Source organism: Pelodiscus sinensis, chromosome Z (assembly GCF_052426305.1).
Source record: "Pelodiscus sinensis isolate ZL-2025 chromosome Z, ASM5242630v1, whole genome shotgun sequence".
Lineage (NCBI taxonomy): Eukaryota > Metazoa > Chordata > Testudines > Trionychidae > Pelodiscus > Pelodiscus sinensis.
In genome coordinates, this window is record NC_143085.1 from 1,303,790 (window position 1) to 1,325,227 (window position 21,438).

At 62.6% G+C, this 21,438-nt stretch overlaps 1 protein-coding gene across 4 annotated transcripts in view; it reads left to right on the forward strand.

Annotated features, from left to right (window-relative positions):
* OSBP2 (oxysterol binding protein 2) overlaps nt 1-21,438 on the forward strand; it is a 73,156-nt gene that overhangs the window by 4,404 nt on the left and 47,314 nt on the right. For all 4 annotated transcript variants that reach the window (XM_089775340.1, XM_089775339.1, XM_075897883.2 and 1 more), the window contains exon 2: nt 10,218-10,426. In XM_089775340.1, coding sequence (XP_089631466.1) covers nt 10,218-10,426 — 209 coding nt within the window. The remainder of the gene's footprint in view (nt 1-10,217; nt 10,427-21,438) is intronic.

A 21,438-nucleotide genomic window follows, 5' to 3' on the forward strand; every position in this document is an offset into this window, starting at 1 on the left:
GTGAACAGCACCGCACTGTAAATAAAGCACCACGGCTTTGGCTTGGTTTGGTCCTAATTCACACTGAAATACCAGCCACGGTCACGCTGGGTGGAGGGCAAGCTCTCCAAAGCCTTCACCGGTCACCATCGTGTCGGCTTGTCCTTTCCCTTCTTTAAGGGCGGAAAATTGGGTTACGCTACTGAAGAGTGGAGTGCCGGGTTCAGCTTTCGCTAGCTGCTAGAAGTGATTATTCAAGGGCCAGACCGTTTAGGGAAGCAACACGTTTTTCATTTCCAAAGAAAACACGCTGCACTTTTTTGACTCTATCTGTCTATGCCTCAGCCAAAAATGTTTGGATGAAAAACAAGAAAAATCACTCCTCCAAACCCGCCTCAGGACAGGTCACATGCCTTTTGAAACACACCGCCATTCCTCATTTGTACCATCAGTTGTAAGACAGTTGTCGGCAAGTCTGGGTTAATTTTTAAAAAACCTGCGTGTTCCGTATGGAGCCCGGGGTATCGCTTTATATCTGTGGACAGCCGCATCGTTTTATGTCGTGCGCAAGACACGGGAAGTCATTCTGCCGCTCTACTCTGCGCTGGTTAGGCCTCAGTTGGAGTGTTGTGTCCAGTTCTGGGCACCGCGTTTCAAGAAAGATGTGGAGAAATTGGAGAGGGTCCAGAGAAGAGCAACAAGAACGATGAAAGGTCTAGAGAACATGCCCTATGAGGGAAGGCTGAAGGAATTGGGTTTGTTTAGTTTGGAAAAGAGAAGACTGAGGGGGGACATGAGAGCAGTTTTCAGGTATCTAAAAGGGTGTCATAAGGAGGAGGGAGAAAACTTGTTCCTCTTGGCCTCTGAGGATAGAACAAGAAGCAATGGGCTTAAACTGCAGCAAGGGAGGTTGAGGTTGGACATTAGGAAAAAGTTCCTGCCTGTCAGGGTGGTTAAACACTGGAATAAATTGCCCAGGGAGGTTTTGGAATCCCCATCTCTGGAGATATTTAAGAGCAGGTTAGATAAATGTCTATCAGGGATGGTCTAGTCCAGGGGTCTCCAAACTACAGCCCGGGGGCCGGATGCGGCCCGCGAGGCCCTCTCATCCGGCCCGTGGAGACCTTTTTGGATTCAAAGGCAGAAGAAGTGAGATTGTTTCAAAACCCATTTGAAGCAGATGTGGCCAGTTGCCCAGATGAACTGCAGCTGGAAGTCACTGAGTTGCAAGCAAATGACCTCCTTAGGGACAAGTTCAAAATAGGACTGGTGGGTTTTTACCAGTTTTTGCCCAAGGAAGACTTTCCTAATGTCAAAACTTTTGCATCAAGGTACCTTTCAATCTTTGGAACAACATACCTGTGTGAACAAACATTTTCAAGAATGAAATATGTGAAGAACAATTTGAGAACAAACTTGTCCGATGATAATCTCAGGTCACTGTTGATGTTAGGGACAACAAATCTAAAGCCAGAAATGTCTGCTATTTTGGCATCCAGGAAACAATTTCACCATTCACACTAATACAGGTGTTCATGTGTAGTGTATCAATGTGTTATTAAATAATAACTGAATAAAATAATATTAAATAAATAATTAAAAACAACATCCATGTTTTGATTGTTTTTTATTTGGACCTCAAGTGTGTAGTCGGCCCCCGAACTGCTGTTTGATAGTTAATGTGGCCCTCGGGCTGAAAAGTTTGGAGACCCCTGGTCTAGTCAGTACTTGGTCCTGCCATGAGGGCAGGGGACTGGACTCGATGACCTCTCCAACTCCCTTCCAGTCCTAGTGTTCTATGATCTTGCGGACGTGGATGCGGCTAGCCGCAGCTCATTGTTGCGGATACCACTTTTGTCTCCTCGCAGGTCTCTAGCTACGTACTCTTGCTTCCTGTAGTCGTATAGGGCTGCACCTGTCGTAGGATCCACACACTTTCAGGAAGAAGTGTTGCTAGTTCGCTAGATCCGTGTCTGCAGTTGAATCTGGCAGCTCTTCTTTGTTTGGCACCCAACTGTCTGAAATCCTTCAAGCACCCATTGCTCTCGGGGGATTTGGACGCCATGCGGCGTAGAACGCTAGTGCAAGAGTTAAAGTCTTGTTTCTTTCTCCTTGGCCAGGCCTGCTGCCAGATTAATGTCACTGCTGCTTGATTTAAAAACTTTCATCTTTCTGATAACGTTGACTATGAAAATAGGGAGTTTCCTCTCAGATAATAGAATTACAAAATCTAATAAACGTGTGGAGATCTACCATCTCATAGAGCTGGAGAGGTCAAGTCCTGTCCCCTGCCCTCATGCATTTCACAACCCAAACTATCCTCCCAACCAACCAGACTTCAAGGAGAAAAGGGAACGTCCGAGTTCTAGGCCCAAGGCGTTTCAGTGCATCGTGGAAGGGAAGGAAGAGGGCCTGTCCATGTTGAGTGTTTTGTCTTCTAGGCGAATTGGACCCTTTTGTGTTTAGTCGCTGATCCGTGTGCTCGCTACAAATTGGCCGACTCTTTTCTGTTGTATTGCTCGGTCTCCTTCTGTACCCCCAGCAAGAAAGCCAGGGCCCAGTGATGTCGCAGGAAAGGTTGCTAACGGTGCAGCCTGCTGCCTTGGGCCGTCCGCTGGGAGCTGTTGACCACCGCCGGAGTGACAGAGTGGTCCTCCGAGGCCAGGCTGGGGTGCTGGTGCCATTGGACGGACGCAGCCTCTGTCGCGGCTTAGCGGCTGACAGCGCCGGTCTGTACCGCTGCGAGGAGTGAACAGGCTGAGTCCGGGGTGACCCGTCCGTGCCAAGCGAAGACGGAGCTTCCCGGAGCAGCGGGTGGGGTTGCAGCGGGCCCGGCCTGCCCTCTGGGCTGCTCTGCGTGACGGAAGAGCCGGAGACCGTAAGCGAAAGTGCCCAAAGCCGTTTAATCGGTTCACCCGCCGTGGGGCTGAAGAGCTGTGCGGCTGGGGATAATCCGGCAGCAGGCTTAGCCCTCTGAGCCGACTGACCGGAGGGGTTTATCCCGGGCAGGGAGCGCTCTTCCTTGGAGAGCCAGCGCTGTGCTGGAGCTCTCCTGCCCTCCGCTCTTCGGGGTGCTCGTGCAGGGGGAGCAGAGGTTCCTTGGTGTAAAAGGGAAGTAACCATCCCCCCGGGTTTGAACAGTTCTCCAGTGGCAGTGTGAGGGGGCTCTAATAGGATCGTAGCTCCCTGGGGCTGGAACTGACCTCAGGAGGCCTGCCGGCAGCGCCCGTGGCCAGCAGCGGGTTTCTCGCTCCCCTCGTCGGAGTGCAGCGTGAGGTTCTGCCCGGGGGTAGTAGCCACCGCAAAGCAGGCTCCGTGAAGGGTGCCCGTCGGGGGACGGAGCGAGACAGCCGGGGGCACGTCGGGGACTCGGGGCAGTGTGACGTAGCAGCTGGGGGGACGTTGTGCAGGGAACCCGGTCACCGCTTAGGAGGCGTCTCTGAGAGCCCAGTGGCGGAAACGGGCTCTTGGCTCGTCCTAACTGCCCCACGGTGACCCGCAGGCCCTCCCCAAGCGTGGCTGCTGCCTCGGCCGTGAGTCAGGGAGCCGGCCGGGCTGGGCTCCCAGAGCAGCGGCTGGTGCGGGACACGTTCTGCTCCCTCGGTTTCTCTCTCTCCGATCGTGCAAGGGGCTTTTCTTCACCGTGCCTGTGGGGCGGGGGCGCCTCTCGGTATCTTCCCTTTCCACCTCTCCTGAGCCCTAGCCGCTGCCGCCCTCCCTCCGTGGGGCAGCGGGGCAACCGTCTCAGGATCCGCAGTGTGCTGGGATGTGCCCATCCGGGTGGGCGGGGGGCCCGGTGACGAGCAGAGCCTCTGCTGCACGTGCCCATCGTGGGGTGGGGCGGGGGGCCCGGTGGTGTCCACGCAAGGACCCTTTGCTGCACATGCCCATCGCGGGCTGGGGCGGGCCGGAAGCGGCATCCGGCAGGCACGTCCGCGATCTGGAGGTGAACGGTTCCTCCTTTGCCCCAGGAGCCGTCTCCTCTTGATCCCGCCCACCCGGCAATCTTCCCCGGCGGCTCGTGCGAGCAGGAGGGGCGAGTTGCTTCAGAGCCCGGCCCCGCCTCGCCTCGCGGCCGTCGCGTGTCCTTGGGCGCGCCAGAGGGAGCTGCTTGGCTGGCAGGCGTGCCGGGAGGACTCGTCCGCTCTTGCTGCTGCAGACCTGGCACTGTGCCCCCCCCCCCCCCGATAACCGCGTGGGCCTGGGCGCAGTGTGCACCGGAGAAGGGAGCGTGCGGAGAACTTGCCGACGGGCCCACGCCACAGCCAGCCGCTGATGGGGCGTAGAGACGCGTCGGTAGAAGTTATTTAATGACTTACGAAATCAACACGCCCGAAATGCCTCTGCATCGTCTAGCCCAGGGCTGGGCCAGGTGTGGCCCCGGGGCCGGATCCAGCCCTCCGAACGCTTTCATCCTGCCCCTTTCTATTTAGATCCGGCTGCCCCGCCCCCCTATTCCCAGGCGGTGGGTCAGGCGGCAGGATCAAGGCTCCAAGTTCCAGCGCTGCCCCGGCACGGAGCCGCGAGCCCTTTAAATAGCCGCAGCCACCCCAGGCCACGCCGCAGCAGCAGGGCCGGGAGCCGCGAGCCCTTTGCTGTGTGTTGAATTCAAAGCCTCCGGCCCCAGACAACTCTGGGGGGAGGCTAGTTCCCAGCCCCGCCCCTTCTTCTACAGGCCCCGCCCCTTCTTCTACAGGCCCCGCCCCTTCTTCCACAGGCCCCGCCCCTTCCAGGGAACAGAGCCAGCCTGTGACCATGTAGCAAAATTCATTGTGCCCTCTCCCACCACCTGTTCTAGCCCCTGCTAAGGATTTTCCCAAGTGCGGGGCCCTTTCCTCCCCAAAGCGAATGGGGCTGCAGCCGGCAGGTGTGCCCGTCGGAGCCGTGGCGCCGCCCGTCTCTTGCGCCGAGCCCCCTCGCGGGGTAAGGGCAGCTGCCTCCCTGAGCCGTGTCCGGCACCAGCTCGTTCCCAAGCCGCTGCCCTGCCCTGCCCCGTCTCCGCAGGGACCGAGCCGCCCCAGCGTCCAGGCAGTAGCTGTGGGGTCTGCGCGGCTTGGGGGGCGATGGACGGACACGCCCGTCCGCTGAAGCCAGAGTCTCTGGGCCAGGGCGCTGCGGGAGGCGCGTGGGACAGCTGCTCCGGGGGAGGGCGTCTGCAGCCAGAGCCGGGCTGGAAATCTGGCCCAGCAAGGCCGTTTGCTCGGTGGCGGAGCAGAGCTCCCCGCGCGGAGGAGTGGAGCTGTAGGCGTTCGGCTGGTCAGCGTCCATCCCCGGGGACGCCGGCTGGCCAGCGGCACCTCTGAGCACGCGGGATGTGGGACGGGAGGGTCTCAGCCAAGCAGAACCCGGCGGAATCCGGGAGCGGGCACGTTCCTGTCCCAGACGGAGCCGGGAGACCCCCCCATGGGCCCGAGCGCTGCCTTGCGCAGCACGCCCCCCTCTGGCTTCGGCTGGCTGTTACAGGAGCTCATCGGGCTCAGCCATGGTGGGCAGCTTCAAACAGTTCCTCCGGGTAACCCATTAACGGGGGCGGCGAGGGCTGCTCCAGCTGGCTCACCTTCCAGGGTCGAACTGGAGCAGCCCCCGCCGGTCAGCCGGAACCGGGAAGCCTCCTCCGTTGGGGTGAGACTTACCAGTTAACCCGGGGGGCTCCAGCCTTTGTAAGCAGGAGGTCAGTTTGAGTGTGCATGCCACCCAGGATCTACCTCAACCCTGGCCCCGCCCCTTCTCTGAGCCCCCGCCCCTGCTCCAACCTCCCTCCCCGTCCTTACTCTCTTTTTATCAGGCTGGGGGGTGCAGGCTCCGGTCTTGGGCTAAAGGATTTGGAGTGTGGGAGGGGCTCTGAGCTGAGCCTGGGGCAGTGGTTTGGGGTGCAGGCTCAGGGCAGGAGTTTGGGTGCAGGGGGACTCAGGGAAGGGCAGAGGGTTGGGGGGCAGGAAGGGTTTGGGTGCAGGGGGACTCGGGGCCGGGGCAGAGGGTTGGGGGGCAGGGGGACTCGGGGCCGGGGCAGAGGGTTGGGGGGCAGGAGGGTCAGGGTGCAGGGGGACTCGGGGCCGGGGCAGAGGGTTGGGGGGCAGGGGGACTCGGGGCCGGGGCAGAGGGTTGGGGGGCAGGAGGGTCAGGGTGCAGGGGGACTCGGGGCTGGGGCAGAGGGTTGGGGGGCAGGAGGGTTTGGGTGCAGGGGGACTCGGGGCCAGGGCAGAGGGTTGGGGGGCAGGAGGGGGCCCAAGGTTCGGAACGCAGGCTCCAGCTGGGCAGCGCTTCCCACAGGTGGCTTCTGGGTGGTGGGGGGGGGGGGGGGGGGGGGCGAAGGCCGGCTCAGCCCTGCCCTCGGCCTGCATCACTCCCCAAAGCAGCCAGCAAACTCCCTCCATCCCTGCCCCTCCCCCGCGCTGTGGAGGTGGGGTCAGGGTGGGGCGAGGGGCACCCCTCCTGTGCCCAGCGCAGCAGCCAGCGGTTCCTGAGGGGCAGCTCCGAGGCAGGGGCAGGAGCAGCAGGGCCGCGCTGCGGGGCAGATGAAGAGCCGGCACTTGGCAGCCTCCTGGCCAGACCTGTCGGGCTCCAGGATCGAGCGCAGATCCCGACCCGCGGCCCCGTTCACCGCTCCCGTCCTAGCCGAGCCGGGGCCTGGCCGTGGCGAGTCTCCTGCCCCAGCGTTGGGAGGAAGCGGCTCCCCAAGGGCAGAGGGGGGTGGGGTTCAGCCGCTGGGCCTGCTTTGGGAAGCCATGGCCTCGCTGGCTCCCAGCAGCTCCCTGCCCGCAGGGGTAGGCCGGGCCAGCTGGCCGCTACAACAGGGAGAGCGGGCGGGGGCGGCACGTACACGGCTGGCGGGGGATTCTGGTGGGACGGACTCGTCACGCCGAGTTCCTGCTTGGCCGTAGCCTTCCCGGTTCTGCTGCATTCCCCTTGTGTGCTCACGCCTCCTCGCCCTCGTGAGAACGGCTGCACTGGGGCAGAGCAAAGTCCATCTAGACCAGTAGCCTGTCTGCCGACAGCGGCCAGCACCAGGTGCCCCGGAGGGGGTGGACCGAAGACAATGATCAAGCGATTTGTCTCGTGCCATCCCTCTCCAGCCTCTGACAAACAGAGGCCAAGGACACCATTTTATCCCCTGGCTAATAGCCTTTTATGGACCTAACCTCCATGAAATTATCTAGCTTCTCTTTAAACTCTGTTCTAGTCCTAGCCTTCACAGCCTCCTCCGGCGAGGAGTTCCACAGGTTGACTACACGCTGTGTGAAGAAGAACTTTCTTTTATTAGTTTTAAACCTGCTCCCCATTAAAGCTGCTACCTCGGGAGTTAGTCGTGGCACTAATGTGATTCCTTGGCAGCAAAGCGCCCAGTGCCACGGAACGGACGGCTGTTCGGAATGCCCCCTCCAGCTGGGGCGTGGTGTACGGCCTCCTGTGCCTCGGACCCCCCGGTATTTTGGGGGGCCGGGGAGCAGTCACTGCTGTGCCACTTGGCCTCCCTTCCTGCGGGCCGGGGCTTGCCATGCTCTCGGCACCGCTGAGCAGCGGCTGTGGCTTGCTGAAGGCAGCATGCGAGAGCTGCCAGGCGGTTTTGTTCGGGTGCCTTTCCAGCTCTTACGACAGGAAGAGCCCAGGGCTACAGGGCTTGTATGAGCAGCCTTCTCCAACCCGCTTAGGCCGCTCTTGTGTTAGGCCTGCTTTGCCGAGTCCGCGTCCTCTGTTGGGAGAGCCAGTCCTGTTCCAGGCACAGCCACCCCTCGCGGTGCGAGGCAGCCGTGTGCCGGCTTCGGTGGCCCTCGCGCGGCGCCGGGAGGCGTTTGGATCAGACACACGCTCTACGATGTCTAGTGGATGTGACGCGTTTCACATCTGCGGTGCCACCAGCCGCGTGCTCAGAACACCAACGCCGAGCACCCTTACCACCCCCGCGGCCGGCTCGCCTCTGCCCACGCCGCTGGCGCGTGCAGTCAGAAACTGAGGCAGGAAGACGCGGTTTCCCCGGCCGGTTCTCAGCTGGCTGTGCGTGCCGAATGCCAAGCCATCGCCGTATCCCCCGCCTGCGGAGGGAGAACTCCGGGGAAAGCCGCCTCGGGCCCTATGCGCCGGGGAGCGACGTTCGCAGCCGTCCGAGCTCTTGAGGGGTGTTGGTTGGGATCCTCCGGCTAGGGGGCCGTTCGGGCAGTCTCTTGTGACTGCCACGTCGGCTCCTTGCGTCCCCAGAGGAGGCAGGCCGCGTGTTAAGGAGCGTCGTCCTGTTTCCTCTCTGCCACGTTTGCGGCATTGGCCTGCGCCTGTTGAACTGTTGTCGGTTTATTGCAGCTCTCACCGCCGCCTCTTTGAAACGTCCTGGGGCGTGGGCATTTCTCAACGTGTCGCTTGTGTCTGAGAGATAACAACCGCACCGCCTGTCGTCACACGGGGACGTGCTGCTGCGCCCATTGCTCCAGCCAGCAAAGCGTCAACAGGCAAGCCCCCCCGCCTGTACTTCTAGTCCTCCGTCATGGGCACTGTGTCCAGCAGCCTCCCCGTGCTCTGCCGGCCGGAGCTCGTCGGTACCCGGGCACAGTGCAGCGCGGAGCAGTCTTTCCATGCATGGGGTCTCGCTGGGTTCTCCGGCGCCTTTCTACAATCCCCGCCACGGGGTGGCTTGTCTTGCTGTTGGGCGCAGTGGGGGCTCTGCTAGTCCGCTGGGTGGCATCCGAATCTCTCCTCTGCCTACCTAAATGCTCCGCGTGCGGGGATTGCTAGAGGGGCTCCCCGGGGAAAGTGGGGTTGTGCTGCGTAAAACGGGAGCAGGCGGATGGCACCGTTCTAGGATGTGGGCTCTGCCGCCCAGAAGCCGGGGCGGTTTTTCTGGGCCCAGAGCGCGGGGGAACGTCGCAAGCTGTGTATGTGCGCCGTGCGTCTTCCCTGTTCCTCCCTGTTCTCTCCTTTCCTCCATACTGTCTCTGTCTTGAAGACGATCTACTAGCCAACTCTGCTGTGCTTGGCCCAACTCCACCCCCACCCAGACACAGAGCAAAACCAGCCCGGTCCAGGCTGGTCTGTCTGCACGTGGCTGGCTGCTGCGATGCAGCAATGGCACGTCCTGGGCGCTCAGGAAGCAAGAGGCGGTCCGTAGGCTGGACAGACAAGCCATCTCATCAGTGTTACGAGAGGGCGAGCGCTCTCCCTGGCCACTGCAGCTGGGAGACGGTGATGCTCCCCCTTCCTCCAGTGGGGCGGGCCCGGTTCCTCTGCCCCCTGCACTCCCCAGCCGGAGCGAGGGATGCAGCACACGGGGCGCTTTCCCCTCGCTCCCTGACCAAGGGGGACAGCCGGCGGGTTCCCGTCGGAATGGGGGGAGCTCCCAAAGGGTTGCCAGGTGTCCCGTTTTCGCCCGGACTGTCCGTTATTGGGGCCCCCGTCCGATAAAAATAAACAGGAAATACCAGACATGTGAAATGTTGGGTTATTCCGTTTCCCTCGGACGGAAGCCTGGCGGGGACATTTCCTGGGGGGCAGGGGCATGAGGCGCATGGGGGCCGTTTAAAGGCACGGCGCTTCTTTTTTTTTCTTTGTGTGTGTGTAACAATTTTGGTCCCCCCTGCCTTTTTTTCCCCTCAACAGAATTTTTTCCCAGTGTTGTTTTTTGTGGGGGAGGTGTTCGGTATTCTTTGATAAACCATCTGGCAACCCTACCTGGATGGGTGGGAGGTTCCGTCCTGTGCTATGAACTTTCTGGGTGAAGCGGATTCGGTGGGACTCGAACTCAGCCAGGAGAGGGGCTGGCCCGGCGGCCCTCGCTCAGGCGCGTAGTCTCCTTGCGGTCAGCGGCAGCGTCGTTGGGGCGTTGTCGCGCTGTCCGACGCGTTTGGGCAGTGCTACCGAGCTTCCCGAAAGGCCCGGCAGAACCGCCACCCCGCCGGCTTGCAAGCTGCACGTGAGAGCAGCTGGAAACGGGGGGCTAGTAGAGTTCTTAGTCCCTTGGCCCGGGCTAGCAAGGGGGCCGCTAGCAGTCATGTGGGAGGGGAAGGAAGCAAGAGGAAAATCCCCGGGACAGCAGGGAAAAGGGAGCAGCTCCGTGCCAGATGACGGAGCGGGGCCGCGTGTCGGAGGCAGTCAGACGGCCAGTCCCACGCTGAGCGGGCCGGGGGCTTCGCTGGCTTTGCGGCGCTGCTGGGTTCTCTGCGGGGCTCCCTGGGCAGCCGCGTCGGCGGGTTGGCTCGGCAGTGGGGCTGGCGTGGGGCCGGCGGGTCTGACGCCCCTTCTCCCTCCTTGCGCAGGACCCAGGCGGAAATGGCGCACACCTGCCGCGGGACCATCAACCTGTCCACGGCGCACATCCACACGGAGGACTCCTGCAACATCGTGCTGTCCAGCGGGGACAGGACCTACCACCTGAAGGCCGGCTCGGAAGTGGAGAGGCAGCGATGGGTCACCGCCCTGGAGCTGGCCAAGGCCAACGCCATCCGCATGAGGCACAACCAGTCAGGTGGGGCGCAGGCGCCGGGCCGGGGGGCTCCTGCGGGCGGGTGTGCCTGGCCGGCTGGAGGGGGGAGCGCTTGTCCGCGGCCCTTGCGAGCTCTGCAGCCCTTGGCCCGACGGATGGGGGAAGAGGACACGCTTGTGTGGCAGCCTGGTTGACCAATAGAGGCAGCTTTGCCCTGCCCCGAGGTCTGGCGTGTTGGACGCCGGGCGGGCGCAGAGAGGCCGTGGAAGGGGCTACGTCTGAGCGCGTAGGGTTGCGTGGGCCCCAGACCAGAGCGGTTCTGCCATGGGGGGCACGGCTCCCTCTCTGTGCGCGGGGTCGGCTGATTTCACCAGGGAAACAGGCCCCACGGCCCCGAGGCAGCGTCTGCCCGGGTCCTTGTGCCTGTGGCTGCTGGGGGAGCGCCGTAGCCGTGGGAGGCTTGACGTGCGCCGTGGGGCAGTGCAGCGGGGGGTGAACACCTCCGTGCGTGCCGTTCTCACCCTCTCGTGCAAGGTCACGAGAATGGTGCACTCAGTGGAGTGAGCGGTTTGGCGTGGCAGCGGGACCGCTCCTCCCGAGCGCAGCTCCGCATGGTCCAGCTGTGGGTGTTGCACAGCGCCCCCCTCGGGCCTCCGGCAGTGCGCGGGGTCTGCAGCGTGCGGCAGGGAGCGAAGGTGCTGCAGCTGCCCTTGCAAAGCGCGTGCCCCGGGACGGGGGTTGCCTGCTCCGCTGGAGAGCTGTCGGAAAACAACAGCCGCACAGTGGTGCATTGTTCCCGCTTGTCCACGTGGCAGCCGGGGGGGTTGTGCGTGCGCCTGTGGGTGCTTGCACAAGGCCCCTCTGTGTTCGTTTGTTCAGGCCTCGCTCTTCGGGTCCGTCTGGATTGACCTGGGGGAACCGGTTTTGTGTGCGTGTGGGGCAGGTATTTCCTGAGTTAGTTCTGTGTCTGGGATTCCCGGGCGTCCATGTCGCCACGGCTTAGTGCAAGTCTCCTGATGGGGGGAATGTAGCTACAGCTAATCAGGGAAGAGATCTGGAGTCATCGTGGATCGTTCTCTGAAGACGTCCACGCAGTGTGCAGGGGCAGTCGGAAAAACTAATAGGATGTTAGAAATCATTCAGAAAGGGGGAGAGAATAAGGCGGAGAATATCTTATTGCCCTTCTATGAATCCATGGTACTCCCACATCTGGAATACTGTGTACAGGTGGTCTCATCTCCAAAAAGATCTACTGGCATTGGAAAAGGTTCAGAGAAGGGCAACTAACATGATTCAGGGTTTGGAACGGGTCCCGTATGAGGAGAGATTAAAGAGTCGGGGACTTCTCAGCTTGGAAAAGAGGAGACTGAGGGGGATAGGATAGAGGTCTATAAAATCATGAGTGATGTGGAGAAAGTGAATAAGGAAAAGTTATTTACTTGTTTTCATAATATAAGAACTAGGGGCCTCCAAGTGAAACTAATGGGCAGCAGATTTAAAACAAATAAAAGAAAGTTCTTCACACAGCATGTAGTCAATCTGTGGAACTCCTCGCCGGAGGAGGCTGTGAAGGCCAGGACTATACCAGGGTTTAAAAGAGAACTAGATAAATTCATGGAGGTAAAGTCCATCAATGTCTATTATCCAGGCTGGGTAAGGAATGGTGTCCCCAGCCTCTGTGTGTCAGAGGGTGGAGATGGATGGCAGGAGAGATGGCTTGATCATTCCCTGTTCGGTTCACTCCCTCTGGGGCCCCTGGCATTGGCCACTGCGGGCAGACAGGACACTGGGCTGGATGGGCCTTGGGTCTGACCCCGTCTGGCTGCTCTAATGTCCTTCTGACTCCTCCCCAGCAGCCTGAAGGAAGCGTTTCCTGGCTCGAGGGCTGTGGCTCCTTCCGGCCGCTGCCGTTTGCCTCGCCCGGGGGTGTTACCCAGGCCAGTTGGCTACGGACAGACCTGCCTCTGGGGTGCGATCTCGGCACGCCGGGCAGATCCCTCGAGCTGCCCCTCGTCGGCCCCACTGAGCCGCTGCAGCGTGTGGGGGGGGGGGAATCCGGCGGGGAGAGCCCGGCGCTGCTTTGCAAAGTGCCTGTGGTGTCACTCCAAGCCCCGGTGCAAAGGGCTCTGGTGGGCGGCCGGGCCGCGCGCTTGGCGGTTCCCATCCGAGTTTGCTCCTGTCCACGTCCGCAGGGTGAAGGCCCCTCTCTCATGCAGTGGGCGGGGCAGGGGCGGGGCTTGGGGAAGGGGCGGGGCCTGTGCCCCTTGCTCCCTGGAGGTTCCAGCGCTCGGGGAGGGAACCTCGTGCAGCCGGGGCTGCCCCTGCCATGAGGCTCGGGCTGAGCCCGCCAAGGGAGCCCCGCCGGCAGGACAGGCTGGGTGCGGTCCGGCTGCCCTGACGGCGTTTCACGAAGGGACCCGCCAGCAGCCAGCTCCACCCCTCGGGCACCGTGGGGCCCGTCCCTGCTCCCTGCGCTCCGTGGCCGGGGCCTGCAGAGATCGCTGGGGGGGCGGCGCACGTCCGCGTGCCGAGGGGATCCGGGCACGGCCCCTCCCGCGAGTGCCTTTGCCTTGGTGACTCCCCCGGCTCGCTTCTGTCTGCCCTCACCCCTGCCAGCCGGCCTGCACACGAGTGCCAGTCAGCGTGCAGGGCGGGGCCACAGGGGGCGCTGCTGCACCAGCCGTGCAGCCCTGTTCTGCGTGGGAGGTTTGCTGGGAGGCTCCGGCGGGTCGGCGCGAGCACGTGGCCCGGTGCGGGTGCTGGGAACGTGGCGCGTCGCGGAGGGCGGCTTGCCCGTTGAGCTGGGCTCCGGCCGGCGGGCGGCTCTGTGGCGCGCTACCGGCCCTGCCGTCTTTGGAAGCTGCGGGCAGCAGGTCTGCTCGAGGAGGCAGTAAGTCCTAGTGGGTAGAGCAAGGCCTGGAAACGAAGAGGGTTTGGGTTCTACCGATCTGCTGGGTGAGCAGGGCTCACCTCGTGCCTCAGTTTCCCCAGCTGTAAAACGGTAAAGTATAATCATCGTATAAACCGCCTGCCCCTGTTTAACGACATGCTAATTAACCCACACACCGACACCACTGCCACATGGCTATGCGCTCCGGGGAGGAAATGCCTCTTGGCTCCTTCCCTTCCCCTCTGGACGAGGCGGTTCAGACGGCTGCGAAATAGACACGGGAGTGGCGAGCGGCGCGTTGGTCCTGCGGGGGAATAGCGCTCGCCTGGAGCAAGCAGGCAGGCGGTCGGTGGTTCTTACGCACTGCCGGCCTCCCCGGCCTGAGGGGCGGAGGGAATCGGTGAGGTGTGCCGGTTGGGGGGGCCTGGAGCTGGCCCTGGCAGTGATCTTGGGCAAACCCCTTTCTCCCGCCAGGCCTCAGTGGGTGCCTCTGTAAAATGGGAGCAGCGCTGGCCAGCCCTGGGGCGGCCGAGAGGGAAAAGCCGTTGGGAAGCTTAACCCCGCAAGGCCCGGCTCCTCTAGTGACCCCCGGCGAGCGGCTGCGGAGGGGCGTTTGCTCGCGGTGGGCGTAGGACGGCGCCCCTCTGTGCAAGTGTGTTCAGGCGGAGAACTCCTCTTCCTGCGCAGCCCTGCCCAGGCCGGGGGGTCGGGCGAAACGGTTCCTTCCACCCCCTGCGCCGTGGGGGTGACGGGCAGCCCCGCGTCCCTGGTCCCGGGGCTGTGGCGGGCGGCGTCTCCGGCGCTGGAGTGCACTGGACCCCTCCCCTCGGGCAGCGCCCTGCGAGCGAGGCCCCCTCCTTTCCAGCCTGGCTCCTTCCCGCTCGGGCCCCTCGGAGACGGGGACCCTTCTGCCAGCGGCTGCTTCGGCAGGGCCGGCTCCTGCGTGGGCTGGAGGGAGCCTCGTAGCCAGCGGGTGGCGCTGCTGCGCCAGTCTGGGCCGTTTTCCGGGAGGAAGGGCGCGTGGTCTGGAGGTCCCACCGGTGGCTGTCTCGCCGCCTCCTCGCTGCCCGGGCGCGGCCAGCAGCCTCCCCGGGGGAGCAGCCTACAGGGGAGTAGACTCAGCACGGTGGCTCCGGCCCTGACAGGCGCGGGGGCCGCTCTGCGGGGAAGCGGAGTCCAGGTGCCGGTCGCGGGCAGGACTTTTCTACGGCCCTCGTTCCCAGGAGGGCCCGGCCCGAGCCTGCTTGTATCCGCAGCGGCTTCCTTCCCTGCCAGTTGTCAGCTGATGGGCGGGCGCTCGGAGCAGCATCCGTGGGGTTCGCCGGAGCCGTGCCTGCCCCGGGGATGGACATCGGGGCAGGACGGAGGCCTGCTGGGCGGTGACCCTGTCCAGCACCACGGGAAGAGGCGCCAAACGCTCCTTGCCCGTTTTCTTAGCTTTCCGTCGCGGGGGAGCGCTGCTTCTGCCGGCTCTCCCGTCATTCGGCGCCTCCGCTAACGTGCAGCTCAGACGCAGCGCGCTCCCCTTCGCGGGCCCGGCACACCCGCGGCCCCGTCTTGCCTCGAAGGAGCAGCCCCGCCGTTGGGACCGGGCGAGGCGAGCCCGCTGCGTTCACGCCCGGCAGCCGCACGGACCGGGCTGAGCCCCGAGGGGCTGGCAGGAAGCGGGGTCCGATCGGCGTACGTGGATCCCGCGGGCGCCTGCCGCGTGGTCAGTGCGCTAGCCGGCCTGGCCACGCTGTGCGCTAGGAACGCCGGCGGCGGGGAGGCTCCGAACCCCCAAGCCCGCGCTGCGCTCTTGTAAGAATCCCACCAGGGTGCTTGGCTGTTCCGCTGGCTGGGCAGAGCTCTGGGCCTGTGTTGCCCTGTTCAGAGCCCCCTCGAAGGCACTTGGCAGACGCACAGGCGGCTAGCGATTGTGTTTGTCAGCCCACCAGCCTCGCTGCTCCCGGTTGGGGAGCTGCTTTGCAAAGCCGCTGTAACGGGGCAGGCCCAGCTGGCTCGGGGAGAGCTGGGGGGCTTCCCCGATAGCACGTCCGTCCCTGGCTCTCTTCTGTCTCTTGGGGCTCTTGCTGCAGAGAAGCGCATGGAGCGTCGAGCTCTGGAAGCGACTGAGTGTCTGGCGCTGTGGGGCGTGCCGAGGGGCGGCGGACGGGGTGTCTGCAACAGGAAGAGGCCTGGGAATGAGGGAATTCCCACGGGGGTGCAGGTGAGGTCAGGGAGAGCCGCTCGGGCCTGCAGTGAGAAGTGGGGCGAGCCGGATGTAGCTGGGGGTGATCGGCGGGGCTCTGTGCAGCCCTGTGACGAGGCTTCCCGGAGCCGAGTGGACCTCAGGCTCTGTGTTGTGCCGCTGGGGGAGAGCAGAGGGGCCGGCCCAGCAACGGGACGCCCTGGGGGGCAGGTCTGCGGCACGATCCGCCCATCAGGTGACAGACACAAGGGATCCAAATGCAAGGTGACCTCCCCGTCCCAACGCCGCCGAGCGCGGGTGGGATGGGACGGGACAGGAGGCGGCTGCTGGCTGAGCGTAGGGACCGGCTACAGACTAGACAGCGGTGAGGTCAGAGAGATGGGGGGCTGGAGAAGACCTTGAGGGGTGGAAAGGTTCCCTCTAAGCTGAGCAGTTGGGCGGCCACCCAGGACAGAATCAAAGGCCGCCCAGCTGATTGGCAGTGCGCCCCCGGCCGACAGCGGTGGTGCACATCCGCACATGCATCAGCACGTATAAAATTTATTCCGCACATGGGTGGAAAAACCAGAGGGAATGTGCCCTACACATACTAATGGGGGAGAACGATACGCTGGGATCTGGATTCCCGGAGAGAAGCGAGCGGAGAGGGGACGCGCCAGCTGTTTGCATTCTCAGGCCTCGCCTGCTTCATTTGCATGCCCGCGTCATTACCTTGATTGCTAAGTGCTTTTTCTAGCTGAAGCACATAATTGGCCCTTCCCGGAGTCCTTATCAAAGGCTAATTGCTCGCGGTGCCGCTTGGCACGTCCCCCGTGCTCCTGGGACGGCGGGTTCGGCGCCCTGCGTGGGAAGTGGCTGTTCGCGGGGCCGACTGGGTCTATGGAACGAAATTGAGCGTCCGCGCTGATAACGCTGTTGGCTTGCGGCGGAGGGTCGCGCGCCTCGCTCGGTGCTGCATGGTGGCCACGGACAGCGGTTCACACCTTGTCCAGTGCCACGTCCCCGGGGACAGGTCCGGGGCAGCGTTGGTGGCGAGAGAAGCATCCTGTCTTGTCTGGCTGGTGTGTTTCCTCCTCCTTGTAGCTGTGCTAGTGCGAACCCACAGTGCCCTTAGCCCCGTTGAAGTCTTGATTATTTCCTGGTGAGTTCTGTGCCGTTGCGATCTTCTTGGGTGTGGTGCCAAGCCAAATATCGTACAGCACTCTGTGTGACACCAACATGGTACCTCTGTCAGCCACCCTTGGAATCCCGTACAGAAAAGGGGGTGAGTTTGTCGGGTCCCAGAAACCCACGTGGCCTGGCATTCATTGTACAAGGTTGTTGATTAGTTGCAATTAACTCACAACATTAATTGGGCTGAACCTTGGAATACGAAGTGCCCGGTGCTGGCTACAGATGATTTTTATTTCAAAAATCGGAACGGTGAAAGCGAGACTCGCTATTTCTTCGTGCACGTCGATAAACGGGGGCCTGTTCTTGTGTAACCGTGCGATTCATTGCACGGCTCGTCAGGATGGCAATTCTCCTTCGCTTGGCAGCCTTGCTCATTTATTAATGAAGTCGCACAGCAGCAGCACTGGTGTCTGGCCGGGCGTCGATGTTCTGCGCTCAGATCTCCGGCTAGCGAGGGCGTCCCGTCGATTCACCTTCGCTCCCCTCCGGATCCCGCCTCGCGTTGGGCGCAGGGATGAACACCGCGGGTGGGGCTCCGAGGGCGCACGGCCGTACCTTAAGGTAGGCCCCCGGGGGGCCCATGAAAGTGGCACATGCAGCGATTCTGGCCTCTCCCGGCTTTTGCGTGCGGGACCTGGCAGCCCTGGCGTCCCTGGCGTGGCTCTTTCCGGTGTGGAATTGTGCGAACACGGCGTGCTCCAGATCTGCCCCTCCCAGCAGGGCTACGCCCGTCCCGAGCTTCTCCAAGGCTGCCTCTGGGCTCTGCAGCCGGAAGGCAGAGGCGGGGACCGGGGTGGCGAGAGCGGGCACCTTCCTGGGCCGGGCGTTTTCCGGGCGCCATCCGTCCCCTGGCTCTGGGAGGGAGCAGGCGGCACAGACGGTCTCGGGAGGCTGGCGGGGGAAATCCCTCGTATTTCGGAGCCGAGATTAGAAAGGGGCCCGGGGCTCTGAAGACCTGTCACGTGTTCAAGAGCCGCCCTAGTCCGGCTGCAGGCGTGTTGCATTGGCTGTGACAGACCGGGCCGTGTCTGGGCACAGCTGAGGGCGTCTGCTCAGGGCGAATTGCTCAAATCCGGGGCTTCTTACAGCCCCCGATTTGTGACCTTTCCACACAGGCCACAAACCAGTCCCACAGAGCGCTTCAGCAACCTGCCTGAAGCCTCCCGAGCAAAACCCCTCCGACACCCCAGCAATATCCGTGCCCCAGATGGCCCCGGGCCTCATACACAGGTGGGGGGTCCTAGCACCCAATCCCACCTACCCCGAACAAGTCCTGTCCGGTTCCAAGAAACCAGCCACAGATCCCTGGTCAATTTACCCTCTGGACCTTACCCACAAATCACGCTGGGCCAATCCTTTAGAATCTAAATCTAAAGGTTTATTATCACAAGAAAGAAAAGCCTGAGAGTAAGGTTATTAAAGTACAGTACGTTACATGCACCGAATCTCCCAGTTCTTGATGCAGGCTCTAGCAGAGATGTTGCAGCTGCTGGTTTAAAAGTTCTTATTGCACATCCTGCAATCAGGATGGGTTCACAGGTCTTCCGGGCTCTTCGATCCCTGCAGTGCTGCCTCTGGGATGAAGTGCTGAGCTGAGAACAAAATGGCATCGACCACATGGCCTCTTTATACCCCCTTCCTCACCTCTTCTGGTCTCAGCCGGTCACCTGGTCCTCAGCCTCTCTCTGCTGGCAGCTCTTGGGTCTCCGCCCTCCTGCTTTAGGTGTGTCCTTGGCCCATTGAGAGCCATTGTCCCACAGGGCTTCACTACTCAGCCTGTCCATAGCAATGCTCAACCACATTCACAGAAATATTCAGTCTCCACACAGATTACAGATTCCTACCTACACACACAGACATTATACACTCACATAAATAGCGTACATAAGATCAACAAACAATAATCTCCCATTCAGTACCCCACATGGCTCCCCCCACACCAATTTCTGGGGCCAACACCCCCACCTAGGGGTGCAGCAGCGATCTGGCTGCTTCCCTCCAATTCAGCAACGTGACATTGGCTCCTTTCGGCTGAGGAGCCGCACGCCGCCGGCTCGCCTCTGGCTTTCTGGCTCCTCCAGCGTGGGTGCTGGGCCAAGCTTGGCCCCTCCCCAGAGACGGGAGGCAGAGGCCCCTCTGGCAGGCCGGGCGCTCTGGGCTGCCTGCACTTGGGGGCTCCTGGCAGGAGGCACCCAAAGCCAGACAGGGCCGTTACGCTCTGGGGTCCCCCAGAGGGTGGCCGGCACCTCGCCCGCGACAGGCACCGCACCTCCGGCTGGCAGCCTCTGTCATGGCTGGTGTTGCAGGGAGCCCCCTGCTCTCCAGTGGGGAAAATGCCCCAGAGCCCTGCCCATCCCATCCAGGAGGAAGTTACCTCCTGCCATGGCGATCGCTGAGACCCTGAGCGTGTGGGCAAGACCCGCCAGCCAGCCAGAGCCCTGCCCGTCCGGCTGCTGTGGGCAGCCCCATCGCTCCGCCCCCCCTAGCCCTATCCAGCTCGGTCCGGAGCCCCTGGTCCTGCTGGGACGCTGCTCCAGGACCTCCCTGGTCAGGCACCGTCCCCTCATTTCAAGCTACGCGCGCTGGTGGTTCTGGGCTCCACCCGGCACTTCTCAATGCTCCAGTGGCCTTGAATCTCCAGCGTTTGGCTGTTACGACGTCGACTCGCCTCCTCTTGCGTTTTGGCCCTTCGCACGTGGAATAGCTCCCAGTTACCCACCCAGCCCGACCTTTGCAGAACCACCTCCCGGAACGGTACGGTTGCAAAGTCGAGCGCCGAAACATTCGGAAACGCCCCCGTTCACCTGAGCCGCGCGTTCTCAGGGGAGCCCCAGCGTTTGTGCGCGTCTTTAATTGTGTGATCGGGCACCGCTCTGTCTCAGCCCTGCCCTTCTTGGCTCTTGGAACGTCCGAACCGTTTAACACATGGGTTCCCAAACTGGGGGGCCTGAAGAAATTCCAGGGGGGCGTGAGGCAACCCAGCCTTCCCATCAATTCCCCCCCCCCCCCCAAAAAAGTCGTGCTGCTATTTTTGTTTTTTGTCCCATCAGTTCCCTTTTCGTTCAAAAAGTTTTTCTGCTATTTGGGGGGTGGGGCGTGAGGGTTTCTCAAAAATCCAAAAGCGGGCGTGATGCTGGAAAGTTTGGGAACCACCGGTTTAACGTGAAACGTTTGACTAAAAGAACGAATCAACACACAGTCAAAATCTGCCCCGCTGAAAACCGGGGTCTTACAGTGAAAAGCGTTCGGCACCCTGAGCTGTGGGCGCAGGCCTGCTCTGTAACCGTGCGAGCGCACGTCTCGGGTAGATCTTCTAGTGTTCGGCAACGTGGCGCCTGTCGCTCTCTTCCCGTGGAGGCTACGGCTACGCTGCTGCTTTTTCCGGAAGCTGACGTGCGAATCGCGCTCGCGTTTGCATTTCTTCTGCTGGTTTTTGCGGGAGAGGTTTTGCCGTGTTGTGGTGCAGTGTCAGTCCCTTGCTGGTTGCTGTGCGTGGGCGGTGGGGACCCGCACTGGCGGTGTCTGTAAGCACGGCCCAGTAAGAGGGGCCTCAGGACAGTGGCTAAACTGGTTCTACTGGTTAAGGGAAGAGAGGGGACACAGGAGGGGACACAGGAAGGGGCTGGAAACATGGAGACAGACTGAGGTTGCTGGGGCTCAGGGTCAGGGGTGATGGGCCCCTAACCCAAGGGGTTGGAAACACCCCGGCCCCGAATCCTGTGCTGGGCTGTACCCTGGAGAAGCAATGAACCCCTCCCTGTTCGACTGCTGGCGGAGTCTGTTCTGGCTGCCGGGGGGTGCAGGATCGGGGCAACCCCGACGCGCCGTCACACGTGTACACGGGGCCGAGTGCAGAGCCCGTATTCCGCAGGAGTCGAGGGGCACAGAGTCTTGCGAGAGAAGGTTTTGTTCCGACCCGTGGCCCCGTCTTCGCCAGGCCCGGGGCCTTCCCGCGCTGCGGCTCGCCGGGCTTGCGTTTAACCTGGAGGGGAGGCGGGTGCCGCGGCCCAGCGGGACGTGTTCTCCTGTCGCTGGATTGCTGCGTCCCGCCCGCCCGCCCGCACGGGGATGGATTTTAGGCCGGGAACCCCCGCGCCTCGGTTTTCACCCCTCTCCTGCCCTTTGCTTCGCTCCTCTGGGCCGTCGCGCCTGCTGGAGTTCGGGGCGCGCATTGGGCCGAAGGGTGAGGCCTTTCCGGCTGCCCCGTGGCCCGCTCGTTGCTACCTGGAGGCAGCTGTGGGAAGGGCAGTTTTGCGGGAGAGGGCAGCTCTTGGGCTCGCTAGGGCACAGGACGATCCGCCCTTGTGCCGTAGAGTCTCCTGCGCCGAGCGTGGCCCGTTTGCTGGGGCGGCCCCCCGGAGACGTGGGAGCTATCCGGTATTGTCTGCCTGGCCGCGTGTTCCCCCGGCCGCCCTCCCTCTCGGAGTCGGGCCGGGCAGGGGAGGGGCTGCCGGTGGAAATCTCCCGGCTGTGGCTCTAGGCGGCCGGCTGGCAGCTGTCCCTGGTGCTGAGCTGAGCGGCCGCGCTCGCTCGGCGGAGCTGCGGGCCGAGCGCAAGCTGAGCGGCCGCCCCCCGCGCGCAGCAGGCAGGCACGGAAGCGGGAGCTGCGTGGCCGGGGGAGGCGGTGCCGTGTCCCTGCCGCTGCCGAGGGTGAGTGAAGAAACCGCCTCGCGCTGCGGCCCCCCCCAGATCTAACCCCCCCGGGAGAGGGGCCGAGAGGGGGCTGCTGGCCGCTAGCCAGCCAGGGAGGGGAGGGGCAGCCTCCGCGGGCCCTGGAGAAGGGGAGTTTCCTGCCGGACG